The 17,384-nt window shown below is 36.7% G+C and overlaps 1 protein-coding gene across 5 annotated transcripts in view; it reads right to left on the bottom strand.

Annotated features, from left to right (window-relative positions):
• Window positions 1-17,384, bottom strand: part of CCDC138 (coiled-coil domain containing 138) — an 88,759-nt gene that overhangs the window by 35,171 nt on the left and 36,204 nt on the right. For 3 of the 5 annotated variants that reach the window (XM_087820676.1, XM_087820675.1, XM_087820678.1), the window contains one exon: window positions 15,593-15,709. The exons of the other annotated variants lie outside the window; for them this stretch is intronic. In XM_087820676.1, coding sequence (XP_087676802.1) covers window positions 15,593-15,709 — 117 coding nt within the window. The remainder of the gene's footprint in view (window positions 1-15,592; window positions 15,710-17,384) is intronic. 5 annotated transcript variants of the gene reach the window in all.

Below are 17,384 nucleotides of genomic sequence, written 5' to 3'. Positions count from 1 at the left end.
CTATAATGTTTTATATTACCCTTTATAGCAGAAAATACACTTTATGTTTTAAAACATGTTTTGACACTATTTCCCTTTAAGTGAAAGAGAAGAGAAAAAATCACAAAAATATCATTTTTGATTGTTACTGAACCTTTGCCTGTTACTGAACACTGAAAGCCTTGCTGAAACCATTTGGGTATGCCTTTTTCATCCACTCATTCATAGTATGATACATGATTTTCCTACTTGGATTATTCATCTTTACCAGGATTTAAATTGAAAAACTGGCATTAGCCTTGATTGGGGTGGCTCAGTTGGTTGAGCAGTGTCCCAAGCACCAAGAGGTCGCTGGTTTTATTCCCAGTCAGGGCACATACTCAGTCTGTGGGCTGGGATCCCCAGAGTAGAGGGCATGCAGGAGGCAGCCGATCGATGTTTCTCTCTCTCTCCTCCCTTCCTCTCCCTCTAAAAAATCAATAGAACATATTTTTAAAAATTAAAAAGTGTAAAATCTAAAAATTGGCATTAAACCCTATTTTGTAGAAAGCAAACCATGTAAAGAATAACTCTGAACCCAAAATTTAACAAGTTTTAAAAAATAAAACACTTCCGGCTATAAAGAAAACAAGTAAGATAACTCCAAACAGTGGAGAGAAGAAAGCTGGCTAGGTATCTGGAGATCCACCATGGCAATAAGTTCTTCAAGCTTCCTGATGCCTCATATTTCCTCAACTTAGAGCTGAAAAAACTGGCAACCTGAATATGCCAGATGCAGGTAAGAATCCCTAACAAAGGCTGCTCTTTCTGGCCAAAGCAATAGTAAAAGGGTAGCATTGCAAGGCCAAAAAACCGTTAGACGAAACCATGTTCCAGACAAATACCACAGAAAAATCTGTGGCCCAACCCCCAACCAGACGAGCAAGTCCTAAGAGCCTAGACTTCCACTGTCACCAGGTGGTAAGGAGATGTCAGTAAGGGCCATGTGGGAAGCAGTACTGAGGTACTGCTACCCATCCCCGTTAGGGAGGTATCAGTGGAGGCGTAGTGGGGAGTACCCCACCTTCCCCCAGATAACATCAAGAGCTAGTGGGGAACATGGACTTCTACTTTGCTGGGAAATGAAGAGGAGGCACTCTCGACCCTTTCCTCTGCCAGAGCAGTGTCAAAGAAAGCCAGGTAAAACAAAATGTTTAATAACATCCAGAGTCTTATATTACCAAAATGTTCAGCTTTCAATTAAAAAAAATCACTAATCACATCAAGAACCAGGAAGATCTGGTTGGGGGGAAAAACTTGCTGACACTAACATGGCAAAGATACTACAATTATCTGACAATCATTTTAAAGCAGCCATGATAAAATGAGAAATTATGTTTTTAAAAAAAATTGGAAAATCTTATCAAAGAAATATAGAGTCTGAGCAAAGGAAATATAAAGAAAAATCAAATGGAGATTTTGTAACTGAAAATACAATAACCAAAATTAAAAACTCAGTGACACCTTCAATAACAGAATGGAGGGAAGAAAGGAAAGAACCAGTTAACTGGAAAATAAAACAACGGAAATTATCCCATCTGAACAAAAGAAGAAGAAAACAAATAGGGGGAAAAACATGAACAGAGATCCAAGGAAATCATGTCAATCAGAATCCTGAAAAAAGAAAAAAAATTATATGGGGCTGAAAAAATACTTGAAGAAATAATGATTGAAAACTTCCCAGATTTGACAAAAAACATATCTAGACCTTGAAGAAGCTGACCAAATCCAAACAGGATAAATCCAAAGAAATTAACAAGACACATCATAGCCAAACTTAAGAAAACGAAAGAAAAAAAATTGAGAGCAGTGATAGAGAAATGAACATATTTGGGGAAAGCAAATCAAATTACTTTTTATTATCATAAACCATGAAAGTTGCCTAAAAGGAATCGGCACAACATTTTTCAAGTACTATAAGAAAAGAACGGTCATCCCAGAATCTGATACACGGGAAAATGTCCTTCAGGGATAAAGGGAAAATCGGGACAGTATAAGGTGAAGAAAAACTAAAACAATCTGTCATCATGGAACCTATTCTGAAAGACTACCAAAGGGAAGTTCTCTAAACAGAAATGAAATGATAAAAGAACATTAGAACATCAGGAAAAAAGGGAGGGAGGGGAGGGGAGGGGAAGGAGGAAGGGAGGGAGGGAGAGGGGAGGGAGGGAAGGAGAGGGAAACAAGAAGCAAAAATGGCAGCATTGTCGATTTGGTTCTATATATATCTAGAAGAATATTACCACAATTGTATGGGGGAAGTTAAGGGAAGAAAAGGAAGACAACATTTCTATACCTCACTTGAATAAAATGACACCATTAGACTATAAGAAGTTACTTATATACAATGTAATACCTACAAGAATTACTAAAAAAGCTATACAAACAGATATACTCAAGCTCTATGGATAAATCAAAACGGAATTCTAAAAAATGTTCAAGTGACCCAGAATAAAGCAAAAAAAAAGAAAACAAATAAAAGAGAGACAAAAAAGAACAGCAAACAAAAAATAAAGTAACAGACTGAGCCCTAAAATATCAGTCACTACATTAAATATAAATGCTCTAAGCCCTCGCCAATTTGGATCAGTGGTTAGAGCGTTGGCCCACAGACTGAAGGGTCCCCGGTTCAATTCTGGCCAAGGGCACATACGTCAGTTGCAGGCTCCATCCCCAGCCCCAGTGGGGCACATGCAGGAGGCAATCAATGGGTGAGTCTGTCTCACATAATGTTTCTCTCTCTCTCCTTGGGTGAGGATTAAAAATAATAATAATAATAATAATAATAAATGTATATATATGCGCAAGTATTTATATGTGTGTGTGTGTGTGTGTGTGTGTGTGTGTGTATGCCCTAAGTTCCAATTAAAACACAAAGCTTTACAAAGTTGATTAAAGAACATAAAGTAGCTATATGCTATCTACGAAAAACTCATTTCAAATATAATACTGTAAGCAGGTCAAATTAAAAGAATGGAAAAAGCCCGGCTGGGCCTGGCTCAGCGGTTGAGCATCGACCTAGGATCCAGGAGATCATGGTTCGATTCCCGGTCAGGGCACATGCCCGGGTTGCGGGCTGGATCCTCAGTCGGGGGCGTGCAGGAGGCAGCCGATCAGTGACTCTCTCATCATTGATGTTTCTATCTCTCTCCCCCGCTCTCCTTTCCTCTCTCTGAAATCAATAAAGATATATTTAAAAAAAAAAAAAAAAAATGGAAAAGATACCATGCATTAAATGAAAGAAGTGGCTCTATTAATATCAGAGGGTGGACCTCAAAGTGAAAAAGACTATCAGAACAGAGAGGGACATTATAAAATGATAAAAAGAATCAGTCCACTAAGAAGATATAACAACCTTAAATGTATGTGTACCAATAAACAGAGTTGCAAAATATGTGAAGCTAAAATTAATAAATCCAAAGGAGAAATATATAAATCCACATTTATAGCTGAAAACTTATATCCCTCTCTGAACAACTGATACAACTAGACAGAATCTTAGCAAGGCTATAAAACAACTCAACACCATCAAATAGCAGGATCTAATCCACATTTATAGAACACACAACAGCAGCAAAACACAGATTTTCAGCCAAAAACATCAACAATACAACCAAACTAAAAAACAGTAAGATAACAGAAAGACTTATAACAAACTTCTAAATAATAGATGAGTAAAAGAGGAAATCTCAAGCAAATTTTTAAAAACTAAGTTAAACTGAAAATAAATGAAAATGTAACATATCAAAATTTGTGGGCCACAGTTAAAGTAGTGCCAACAGAAAAATGGCTAAGTGCATATATTAGAAAAGAGAAGTCTCAAGTCAGTAATATTTTCACCTCAGTCACCTAGGAAAAGGAGAGCAAAATAAATACAAAGCAAGCAAAAGGAAAGAAACAATAAGATAAGAAATAAAATTGGAAACAAACATAATGAAACATATGATCCTTTGAAAAAGAAATCAATAAAGCAGACAAACTTCTGGAAAGAAAGACAAAGAAATCCAGGAAATGACACGAATTATTAATGCTAGGAATGAAACGGGTATCCCTGAAAACACTGACGGCATCAAAAGGCTCATAAGAGAACACTATGGAAAACTGCACACAGACATTTGACGCCTTAGACAAATGGTTCAGCTCCTTGAAAAGGTCAAACTACTACCAATTGCCTATATGAATTACAGGGAAAAGCACAGACCAACATTCCTAATGACTATACACACAAACTCCTTAATGAAATATCAGCAAACAGAACTCAGCCAATATAAAAACAACCATACAACTCGGCCAAGTGAGGTTTATTTCAGGAATGCAGCTGGGTGGGTCCATATTTGAAAGTCAGTCAAGGTATTCTACAACAATATCAGGTTAAAGAAGGAAAAATCACATGATCATGTCAGTAAACACAAAAAAAGTAAATGTGAAATATCAACATTCATTTGTAGTAAAAATCAGAATAATAGGAATAGACAGGAACTAATTAAACTTGATAAAAAGCATGTGTAAAAACTGTAGCTAATATTATACTTATAGTGAAGGACTGAATATTTCTACTCTAAGATCAAGAACACAGAAATGATGTCTATTAGTACCATTTCTATTCACCATAGTGCTAGAAATTGTAGCTAATGTAGCAACAGAAATTAAAGTCATACATGTGTCAAAAAAGGAAAAATAAAAACTGCCCCTATTTGCAAATGCATAACTGTTTATGTAGAAAATCCCAAGGAATCTTCAAGAAAACTCCAAGAACTAATAAGGTCATAAGAATAAGATACAGAATAAACAGAAATATCATTTATATTTCTACATGCTATCAATCAACAGAGGAACACCAGATTCAAAGACAATACCAATTACAGTCCTCTAAAACATTAAATATTTAGTTGAAAATCTAACAAAACATGTACTAAAATTTTATACTAAAACCGGTATTACACAAATAAACCAAATTTCTAAGTAAATGGAGAACCATATTGTGTTCCTACACTGGAAGACTCAACATAGTAATGATGTCAATTTTTCTGAAATTTATATACAGGTTTAATGTAATTCTTATCAAAATTCCAGAAAGATACTTTGTAAATAGAAAAAAAATTACTCTAAAATTTAATTGAAAAGGCAAAGGAACTAGAATAGGTACGACATATTAGAGAAAGAAAAAAAAAACATAAAATGGCAGGAATCATTCTACGCAATTTCAAAACAGATTATAAAGGAATCAACAGTGTGGTACTGGCAAAGGAACAGACATATAAACAGATGGAACATAACAAAGAACCCAGAAAAGACCCACACAATTATCCCCAACAAAAAACAGTACAACTGGAGGAAGAAAACCTTTTCAATAAACGGTGCTGCAACAACTGAACATTCATATGCAAAAAATAAAAATAAAAAGTTAACCTGATCAGTATCACAGCTTATACAAATAATTAACTCAAATTTTACCACAAAGTTAAATGTGAAATGCAAAAGTATAAAACTTTAAGAAAAAAGATTGGAGAAAATCTTTACAATCTAGAGTTAGGCAAATAATTCTTATACTTGACACCAAAAGCACGATTCACAAAAGGAAAAACTGATCAACTGGAGTTCATTAAAATTAAGAAGCTCTGCGAAAGAACCTGTCAAGAGAATGAAACGACAGCTAAAAAAAAAGATGTTTCCAAATTATATATCCAACAAAAGACTAGTAACTAAAATATATACTCAAAACTCAAGAACAGAAAACAAACACTCCAATTAGAGAATGGACAAAAGGCATGAATAGACATTTCACTGAAGGAGGGGATATACAAATGGGAAGCAGACGCATGAAAAGATATGTTTAGTACTTAGGGAGATGCAAATTAAAATTCCAGTGAGAAAACAATATACACCTATCAGCAAGGCAAAAGTAAAAAATCATGACAACATTAATGCTGGTGAGGACATGGAAAAACTAGATCACTCGTACACTGCAGATGAGAATATAAAATGGTACAGTTACTCTGAAAGTTTGGCAGTTTCTTTAAAAATTAAACATGCAGTTACCATACAACAATTATATTCTTAAGCATTTATACTCCCCAAATAAAAACTTATTTTTACACAAAAACCTGCACATATATATTTATAACATCTGTAATAGCCAAAAAAAATGGTTTCCTTTAACCAATGAATAATTACACAAAATGTGGTACATTTGTAACATGGAACATTATTCTCAATAAAAATGGATGAAGAAAATGCCACAACCTAAATGAATGTCCAGAGAATTATGCTAGGTGGAAAAACAGCCAATCACAACCGGTTACACATTGTATAATTCCATTAATACAACATTCTTGAAGTGACCAAATTATAGAAATGGAAAAATGGAAGGAGTCGTGCAGGGGTTAAAGCAGGGGTACGGAGGGAGGAAAGTGGGTATGGCTATAAAAAGGCAGCATGAGGACTTCTGTGTTCAAGGTCAGGACATAAGCAGCTTGGAAGCTGTCACTCCGTTCTAACAATAAGTAAAAAGGTGAACAAACGGAAAAACTGACACCCTTTTTTAGATCCAGCCAAGAAGCAAGATCAGAGGGCAAACCACTACTTCAAAATTTTGAAGGACAGAAAGGCAAATACACAGATATATAATTTACTGGGGCCCCGAGCTGAAACCTCTGAGGGAACTGGTACAGGGTAGGAAAATCTGAACTACAGCTGAAAATTGCTGGAGGCCCAATGGGAACAAGTCTGAGAGCTAAAAATGCTTGTTGGACCCAGTCATAACGGAGTTGCCAAATCGTGTCAGCTGTAGCTCCAGGAGCTCTATCAGCTTCTTACAGTGAAGACTGCAGGAAAATCCCCTCATGCTTCAGGTAGAGGGAGGAGAAAAGTAACTATTTTGAAATACGCCACAATAATTTGTTCTTCTTCACAAAATTTGTCCTCAAGAGAAATATTTTACCAGAGCCTAATCTACTGGAGTTTTTATCAGTCTAAAACAGGGAGGGGAAGAGAAATACCAAATTCCAGCCCGCTCTAGCTTTCCACCTGAGAGAAGGGAAATACCCAACTCCCACAAACTGTAGCCATCCTGCTCCAGCTCCGCCTCAAGGGGAGAAAAACTGAGAAGTACTTGTCAAGTTCACAACCCAGGAAGACCAGCTAAGAGACTAAGACTTAATCATACAACTATAGGACACTTCCCCTTCCCACACATCCTACCACAAGATTATTATTAAAGCAGTTCCTTTCCCATTGTGCATCATGTCCAGGTAGAAAAAAACAAATTACAGGGAATATTAAAAGGCCAGACAAACAAACAAAAACCCCAGAGTGTGAAAAGCAGAGAAAGCATCACACTGAAATATGATAAGAATGTTGGAATAATCAGACTAGGAATTTAAAATAACTGTGACCAATATGCTAAGAGCATTAATTTAAAAAAAAGTAGACAACAAACAAGAGCAGATGGAAATTCTAAAAAAGAATTTAAGAAATACCAGAGATCAAAAGCAGTGTAAATAAAGAATGCCTATGAAGGGTCCCAGGCCAGGTGGCTCAGTTGGCTGGAGAGCTGTCCCATACAACAAAAGGTTGCAGATTCAATTCCCAATCAGGGTACATACCTAGGTTTTGGGTTCGATCCCCAGTTGGGGTGTGTATGGGATACAACTGATCGATGTTTCTCTCACACATCAATGTTTTTCTTTCTCTCCCTTCCATCTCTAAAACCATTTAAAAAAATAAATTTTAAAAATATTTTAAAAAATAATGCCTATGATGGGCTCGTTAGTAGACTGGACATGGCTGAAAAAATAACCTCTGAGCTTGAACATATCTCAATAGGAACTTCAAAAACTGAAAGCAAAAGGAAAAAGTTAGCCTGGAAAAAAAAGAAACTGAAAATCCAAAAATTATGAGACAATTACAAAAGGTGTAACTAATATATAATGGGAATACCAGAAGGAAAAGAGAAAAAGAAACAGAAGAAATATCTGAAGCAATAATGACTGAGAATTTCCCCAAAATTAATGTTAGAAACAAAACCACAGAACCAGGGATCTCAGAAAATACCAAGTAGAATTTTAAAAACAACAAAAACCTCTACACCAACATATATCATATTCAAACTATAAAAAATAAAAGATAAAGAAAAAATCCCTGATAGAAGTCAGAGAAAAAAACAGCTTAACTATAAAGGAGCAAGGTAAGAATTGTATCCAACTTCTCAAAAACCATGTAACATGAAGAGGGTAGGATGAATATTTAGTGTTGAGAGAAAACTCCCCCCTAAACCTAGAATTCTATAAACTGTGGAATTATCCGTTAAAAATGAAGGCAAGCCCTAGCTGGTGTGGCCCACTGGTTAGAGCAATGGCCAGTGCATCAAAGGGTTGCAGGTTCAATTCCTACTCAAGAGCACATACCTGGGTTGCAGGTTCAATGCCCAGCCCCAGTTGGGGCACGTGCAGGAGGCAATCAATTGATGTCTCTTTCACATTGATATTTCTTTCATTCGTTCTTTCCCTGTCTCCCTGCCTCCCACTCTCTAAAAATCAATGCAAAAATATCCTCGGGTGAGGATTAACAACAACAACAACTACAACAAACAGCAACACCCCAGCTGGTGTGGCTCAGCTGGTTGAAGTATCACCCTGTACACCAAAAGATGGCAGGTCTGATGCCGTCAGGGCACATACCCAGGTTGCTGGTTCCATTCCCAGTCTGGGGGAGTGCAGGAGGCAACAGATTGATGTTTCTCTCTCACATCAATGTTTCTCTCTCTCTCTCCCCCTCTCCTCCCCTTCCTTCCTCTCTCTAAAAATGTTGTTTTAAATCAATAAAAATAAAATTAATAAAAATAAAATATAACAAAAAAATAACAACAGCAACAAAGTATTCAATATGTATGTGTATACGTATATACATACACATTTATATATAAGTAAAATAAATGACAGCAATGATATAATGGAATAGGCACAGGAGGAAGGAATTACAAATACTTTGTTATTATAAAGTACTCACACTATATATAAAGCTGCCTATTGTAATTTGAAAGTGGACTCAGATTAGTTGTAAATTTATATTGAAAATTCTAGGATAACCACTAAAAATGTTTTTAAAAAAAGAAGCAACATTGATATGCTGAGAAAGGAGGGAAAATACAGTAATATAAAATGTCCAATTAAAACTGTAAAAGGCAAAAAAAAGTGGAAGGAAAATACAGGAACAAAGAAAAATGTCAACTAATAGAAGATAGTAACAATTATGGTAGATATTAATCCAACAATATCAATAATCACTTTAAATAACAAAAGTCGAAATACACCAATTAAGAGAGATTGTAAGAGTAAATCAATATACAAGACCAAACTATACACTGTCTACAAGAAACCTGCTTTAAAGAAACAAACAGACTGAAAATAAATGGTTCAAAAGATATACCATGTTAACACTAATCAAAAGAAAGCTGAAACAGCTATATTAACTTCAGACAAAACAGACTTCAGAGCAAGGAAAGTTACCAGGGAAAATAGGGGCATTACATAATGACAAAAGGGTCAATTCTCCAGAAATACATAACAATATTTTTAGTACGTGATCACTTTTTAGATAAAATGTCAAAGGCATGATTTGTGATAAGCTGGAATTCATTAAAATTAAAACTTTCTGCTCTATGAGAGGCAATGTCAGGAGAATGAGAAGATAAGCCACACACTGGAAAGAGAAAATATTTGGAAAAGACACATCTGATAAAGGACTGTTATCTAAAACATAGAAAGAAGTCTATGAATAAGAAAACAAGATCCATATGTATGCTGTCTACAGGACACCCCCCCCCCCAGAACGAAGGGATGAAATATATAACATGCAAATAAAAACAAAAAAAAGCTCGGATAGCAACGCTTTTATCAGACAAAATACTTTAAAACAAAGGCTACAACAAAAGAAAAGGGAGGACACTATATAATCATAAAGGGATTGATCCAAAAAGAGGATATAACCTTTTTAAACATTTATGCACCTAACATAGAGCACCTAAATGTACAAAGCAAATCTTGATGAACATAAAGGGAGAGATCAACAGTAAAACAGTCATAGTAAGGGATTTTAACACCTCATTGAAATCACTGGATAGACCTTCCAGACAGAAAATCAGTAAGGAAAGAGCAGCCCTAAATGACACATTAGAAAAGATGGATTTAAATATTTTCAGAGCATTTCACCCCAAAGCAGCAGAATATACATTCTTTTCAAGTGCACATGGAACATTTTATAGGATGGACCACATGTTAGGCCATAAAACAAGCCACAATAATTTAAGAAGACTGAAATCATTTCAAGCATCTTTTCTGAGCACAGTTCTATTTAAATAGAAATCAATTACAAGAACTAAAAAACACACAAACACATGGAGGTTAAATAACATGTTACTAAACAATGAATGGGTGAATGGGCGAACGAGATCAAAAAAGAAATCAACAGATACCTTGAAACAAATGAAAATGTAAACACAAAAACCCAAAATCTATGGGACACAGTGAAAGCAGTCCTAAGAAAACAATTCACAGGAACACAGGTCTACCTCAAGAAGCAATAAAAGAAATCAGGTAGAGGGGATTAAAGATGGTGGTGGACTGAGGGGAAGCTACAATGACACTCTCCCAGGACCAAACTGGAATTACAACTAAAATAAAGAAAAATCATCCTGAATAATCAAATGCAACTGAAGACGAGCTAGAGAGCACCCTCATCACCAAGGAGGAAAAGTGGAGACCACACAGAAACTGGGAGGAAGTGCGGAGGTGCCAGAGGGCTGGCTGGGCTTCCACAGGCAGCAGCTGACAGTCTGGAGGGATATCTCAGCTGTACGGGGTTGCCACTGAGGACTGTTGGGCCTAAACCCCAGGCTGGGCTTCCCAGACAAGAGCTCCAGAACTGAGAAAGGTGCCCACATAACATCTGGCTGTGAAAAGCTGGAGCCAGGTTTCTGTCTGCCAGGGAGAGGCAGCTAGAAATGCATGCACCCTCTTAAAGGGCCAACACACACAGTTTCATGTGTAGCCACTCAGCTTGGGCTCCAGCAGAGGGAGGGCAGAGTGGACTGGAGCTGTGTGAGGAGAATCTAGGGTTGTGGGCTATGGAGACAGAACTCAGAGGGTACCCCTCTGGATTCCTGTGTCAAGTCATTCCCCCATACTGCAGAGGGCATCTTTCACAGGTAGACATTTACCTTCTAAGCAGCTTTTGCCAGAGGGGGAAGCAATTGCCCCACTCTGCTAGAAAAATTCTCACCCTACCCAAAGGAGTTTCTACAGCCTGAGGCTCTTTAAGAGACTGATAACAATAAGCCACCCCACCCGGTGGAGTTTCTACAGCCTGAGGTTCATTAAGAGAATCAGATTAATCAGCCTGCAGGCAGGGACAGATCTCACAGTGCTTCCAGTCTATGCCTGACCTGTTTCTGGACCTGGGCCTTGGAAAAGCAGACTTTGGTATGCATCTTGGTCCTGTCCAAATGCACCCAGCACCAACAGAGGGGACCTCAAGCCACGGGTTGTTGATAGCTCCAAACAGGGTATGCAAGGCCAGTCACAAACTGCATCTGACATTGACCTACAGCAGAGACCATTCAAAAATACTGCGGGTCCTAGCAGGGCTACCTAACACATAGAAACAAATCCAAACAGGCAGCCAAAAAGGGGAGACAAAAGAACAAGCCCCAAATGAAAGAACAAGAGACATCTCCAGAAGAAGCCTAAGTAAAATGGAGATAAGCAATCTGTCAGATACAGAGTTCAGAATACTGATCATAAGGATGCTCAACAGCATGAGAGAAGAAATGGAAACTATGAAGGAAATTAAAAATGACACAGTAGAAATTAAAAAAAAACCAACAGTAGAAGGAAAAAACAGCAAATTAGGGGAAGGTGAGGATCAGATCAGCAAATTAGAAGACAGGGTTAGAAAAAAATTACTCAGAGAACCAAAAAGAAAAAACAATTAAAAAACAGAAGGACAGTTTAAGGGAGCTATGGGACAACATGAAACCCAACAATATTCGCATCATAGGAATGCCAGAAGATCTAGAAAGTAAGCAAGGATTAGAGAACCTGTCTGAAGAAATAATGGCAGAAAACTTCCCTAACCCTGTCAAGGAAAAAGTCACACAAGTTCAGGAGGCACAGAGAGTCCCAAGCAAGAAGAATCCAAAGAGGCCCATGCCCAGACACATCATAATTAAAATGCCAAACATTCAAAACAAGGAGAGAACCTTAAAGGCAGCAAGAGAAAAGCAATCTGTTACCTACAAAGGAGCTCCCATAAGGCTGTCAGCTGACTTCTCATCAGAAACTCTACAGGCCAGATGGGAATGGCATGAAGTATTCAAGGTAGTGCAAGGTGTCACAATGGAATATTACTCGGCCATAAAAAAGAATGAATACAATAGCATGGATGGATCTAGAGGGTATTATGCTAAGTGAAATAAGTCAGAGAAAGACAAATACCATATGATATTACTTATAGGTGGCATCTAAAGAACAAAACAAAAGAACAAACAAAATAGAAGCAGAATTATAGATACCAAGAACATACTGATGAATGTTAGAGTGGGGTAGTGTTGTGGGGCAGGGTGAAATAAGGTGAAGGGATTTAAAAGTGTAAGTGGTAGTTACAATATAGGCACGGGGATGTATGGTAACGCATAGGGAATATTGTAATAACTATATAGGATGGCAGGTGGGCACGTGAATTACTGGAGGAAACACTTCATAACCTATATGAATATTTACCAGCTGTGCTGTACACCTGAATACAAAACTGATGAATTCAAACTATAATTGAAAAATAAATAAAATTAAACACAAAAAGATATATAAAAAGAATTCTAAAAACTCAACAATAAGAAGACAAACAGACCAATTAAAAAATGGGCAGCCCTGGTTGGGTGACTCAGTTTGTTGGGCACTGTCCTGTACACCAAAAAGGTTGCAGGGTCAGTTCCTGGTCAGGGCACATACCTAGGCTGCAGGGTCATCCCTAGTCAGGGTGCATACGGGAGGCAACTGATAGATGTTATTCTCTCTGTGTCTGTTCCCTCCTCTCTCTAAAACAAATCCTTGGGCAAGGATTAAAAAAAAAAAAAAGTAGTGGGGAAAGGACCTTGACCTGTCACCAAAGTAAACATACAAGTGACAAATAAGCATATGGAAAGATGCACAACAGTGTATGTCATTAGGATAGTGTATATTTAAAAAACAATGAGATACCATTACACATCAATTAGAATGACCAAAGCCCAAAACACACCACCACCAAATGCTGATGAGGATGTGAAGCAGTAGAAGCTCTGCCATTTCTGCTGGAAATGCAAAATGATGCAGTCACTTTGGGAAACAGTGTGCAGCTTTTCAAAAAACTAAAAATATTCCTGCCATACTATCCAATAATTGTGTTCCTTGGTATTTACCCAAAGGAGTTAAAAACATGTCCACACAAAAACCTGCACATGGATGTTTACAGAATCTTTATTCGTACTTGCCAAAATTTAGAAGTAATCAAGATGCCCTTCGGTGCATGTATAAATAAACTGTGATACATACAGAAATGAAATGTTATTCAGATCTGAAAAGAAATGAGCTATCAAACCATGAAAAGACATGAAGGAGCTCAAAATGCATATTGCTAAATGAAAGAAGCCAATTTGAAAAGGCTCTATATATACTGTATGATTCCAACTATATGATTCTGTAAAAGCAAAAGCTATAAAGACAGTAAAAGGATTAGTGGTGTCCAAGAGTTAGGGGTGAGAGGCATGAATAGGCAGAGCACAGAGGATGTTTAGAGCAAATTTTTAGTATCAAATCATTCTATATAACACAAAAGTGATGGTTATATCCCAATACACGTTTATCAAGTCCCATAAAGTGTAAAACACCAAGAGTGAACCCTAATGTAAACCATGGACTTTGGGTGATAATGATGTGTCAATAATAGACGGTAACAAATGTCCCACTTTGGTGCTAGATGTTTTTAGTGGTCAAGGCCATGTATGTATTAGGAGCAGATGACATATGGGAAATCTCTGGGCTCAATTATGCTGTGAACCTAAATCTTCTCTAACAAATAAAGTGCATATATTTTTTTAAAATGAGCAATCTTTGTAGATGAAACTATCCTGTTAACTTGACTGTATCAATGGCAATATCGTTGTTGTGATATTGTACTAGTTCTACCATTGGGAGAAACTGAGTAAAGAATACAAGCAATCTATTATTTCTTATAACTACAAGTGAATCTATAATTATCTCAAATAAAAAGCTAAATTTTTACAAAAGTACATGCACTTAAGACAATTGTTAAAACTGAAGTATTAGAAACATCAATCAATGTTGAATAAATGAATGTTAGAGTCTCAAAACCAGTTTTTCACTAGAAAAGTAGATGCAGGCTCACAGTACTCTCTATAATAGACACAGTAGGATGCTGAATATATATTTGAAGACAAAAATAAACTATAATTTATCTGAAGGCAAATAAGAATATGTGGAAGGAAGATAAAACAAAGTTTCATTCAGCTTTGTAAGTCTAACCTTTTTTGTTTGTGAAAGCAAGCAGTCAGCTATCCATTTTCATAAACGGCTATACAAATAGCAAAATCAAGCACATTGTAAAAAGAAGACAGTGACATTTACAGGTCTGATCATTTATATACCTTTGTTTGTTGAGACACATAGTTAAGACCAATAAATTAAAAATGATATTCTGTGTGTGGGTATACACGCTAGCATAAACACTCATGTACTTAATCATGTGCAGCACGGAGGCAAAATATCTAGGACATCACCTCAGAAAAGGTATTTTTCCTTAACCTTAATCATCACATTATTTAACCATCACACTACTCAGTCACTGATGTTAATGCTACTTAATCATCAGTCCTGCACTGAGTAGATTAGCTGTGTGCCTCCTCAATTCTAAATGACCAAGATTAAACTGCCGAGCACAAATTTGTTCTCCTTTTTTAACCAAATGAAAGCTATTAACAACATTTATCAATAGTAACTGGGGTGGGGTTGATATACAAACCTGCTACCATTCGCACTAATTATACATACATGTCATAATTTGAACTAAATGCCCCTTATATGAGTAGGTAACGCACCATTCATTTTAGAAGACACTGGAATAATTTTCTTCTTTGATTAGGTTACCCTAACATTCACCACCCCATTTAGCTAGTGTGTATTTACCAGCATAAGGACAAGAAATCATTAACTTCTATTACCTTCAGTAGAATATAAAAAATTGTAAATTAAATAATGGAGGGATGACAGTTGGTTTTAACAACTCCTTATTTATACAATTCTGAAACTCAAAACACAACATTACATACTGAATCACATCTATGGAACTGAGAATTATAGATGTATGAAAGGAGAAAGAAGAGAAAGTAGTAAACAAAGCAAGGGAAGCAAGGAGAAGTCCTGAAATATAAACAGAATACACACAAGAAAAGTGAAAGAACAAGATCAAAGAAATAATACCAAACAGAGTAGCAGCTGAAGATAGACTCCTGTTAATAAATTACCAGCGTTCCAGCTTCTAGTTGCCGTAGAGACCAATATATAAATTTTACAAAAGGCTCGTGAAGTTTGGCGTTTACAAATGGCATCCACTGTAGCTGCTCTGTCATCATAGGCAAAAGCTAAAATGATGGAAAATATAAAAGCACAGTATTTTTAGATATCTAAAACCAATTACCACAATTTTCCAAAAATTATTTTTCCAAAAGAGTTCTCTAACAAAAATTACTTTAAAACTACATGCAATACAATGTGGAAATAAGTATTTGAAATTTTAAATATAGTCATGTGCCACACAAAGATGTTTCAGTCAACAACAGACCTCACATTCAATGATGGTCCCATGAGATTAGTAAGACCTAAAAAAATCCTGACCACCTACTGACTTCGTAGCCATCATGAGGTTGTAGTGCAAAGACTGCAAAAATCAACAGGGCCATGGCTGAGCCGGCAAACAACTTTAACCTGGGTGGGTGAGGATGGCCCTGAGGTGGTGCCTGAGGCCCTGACCCATGAGTTCAACAGAAACACAGGGCGGAAGGGGGGGCAAAAGGAGAGGAAACTGCAGAAGGAAAATTAAGAACCCCAGGAAAGTTCAATGAAGACTTTAGCTGAAGCTTTTGAAGGCCTCAACAAGCTCCTCAAAGTATGAAAATATGGACCCCCCAACACTGAAAGGTTGTTGTTTCATGTATAGAGAGGAATGTTTGTGGTGTCTTATCTGCTTACAAGAAAATCTATGCTGAAAAAAAGCAGCAAACCAAGCGAACCACCATGGACAGATTTCTGAAGAGAGTGACACCTCCTCAAGAAGCGCCCCAGGCAGGTCCTTCAGGAGGTGTTCCAGGAGGAGGCCTTGTTATCACAGATGACCGCTGCACGTGTGTTACTCCCGGGAAGACCTTCCAGTGGGAAAAGATGTGCAGGTGAGAGACAGTGATATTGACAGTCCTGACCCTGTGTAAGCCCAAGCCTGAGGGTAACGTGTGTTTCTTAGTTTTAAACAAAATAGTTTAAAAGTAAAAAATAATAATAATAATAATTAAAAATAGAATAGCTTATAGAATAAGGATAGAAAAAAAAATACTTTGTGCAGCTGTACAATGTGTTTCTGTTTTAAGTGTTAATATAAAAAAATCAAAAAGTTTAAAAAAATGTTTTTTAAATTTATAAAAAGTAATAAGGTTACAGTAAGCTAAGGTTAATTTATTATTGAGAAAATTTTTTTTATAAATTTAGTGTGGCCTAAGTGTGCAGTGTTTATAAAGTCTACAGTAGTGCACAGTGATGTCCTAGGCCCTGGGCACTAACTCACCACCACTCACTGACTCACCCTGAACAACTTCCTGCCCTGCCAGCTCCATTCATTCTAAGTGTCACCCTACATATGTGTGCCACTTTTAAATCTTTCATGCCAAATTTTTACTATACCTTTTCTATGTTTAGATACACAAATACTTACCATTGTGTTACCACTGCCTATAGTATTCAATACAGTAATATGTTGTACAAGTTTGCAGCCTAGAAGCAGTAGCCTATACCATAGAGCCTACATGTGTAGTAGGCTATACATCTAGGTTTGGGTAAGTACATCCTATGATGTCCACAAAATGAAACTGCCTACAATGCATTGACTCAGCAGTATTAGCACATCTAGGATTTTAAGGAGATCAATCTACACAAACATACTCTCTGAACTTTAAATGGTTAAATAAATTTATGGTACATATATAAACATTAGAAATGATAATGTCATCTACAATTATTATGATGGTCTATTTTGGGGTAATAAAAGCA

The sequence above is a fragment of the Miniopterus natalensis genome, chromosome 9 (genome assembly GCF_054644295.1).
Source record: "Miniopterus natalensis isolate mMinNat1 chromosome 9, mMinNat1.hap1, whole genome shotgun sequence".
In the NCBI taxonomy this organism is placed as follows: Eukaryota; Metazoa; Chordata; class Mammalia; order Chiroptera; family Miniopteridae; genus Miniopterus; species Miniopterus natalensis.
The sequence above is the reverse complement of the archived record's forward strand: the minus strand, read 5'-3'. Positions and strand labels throughout refer to the sequence as shown.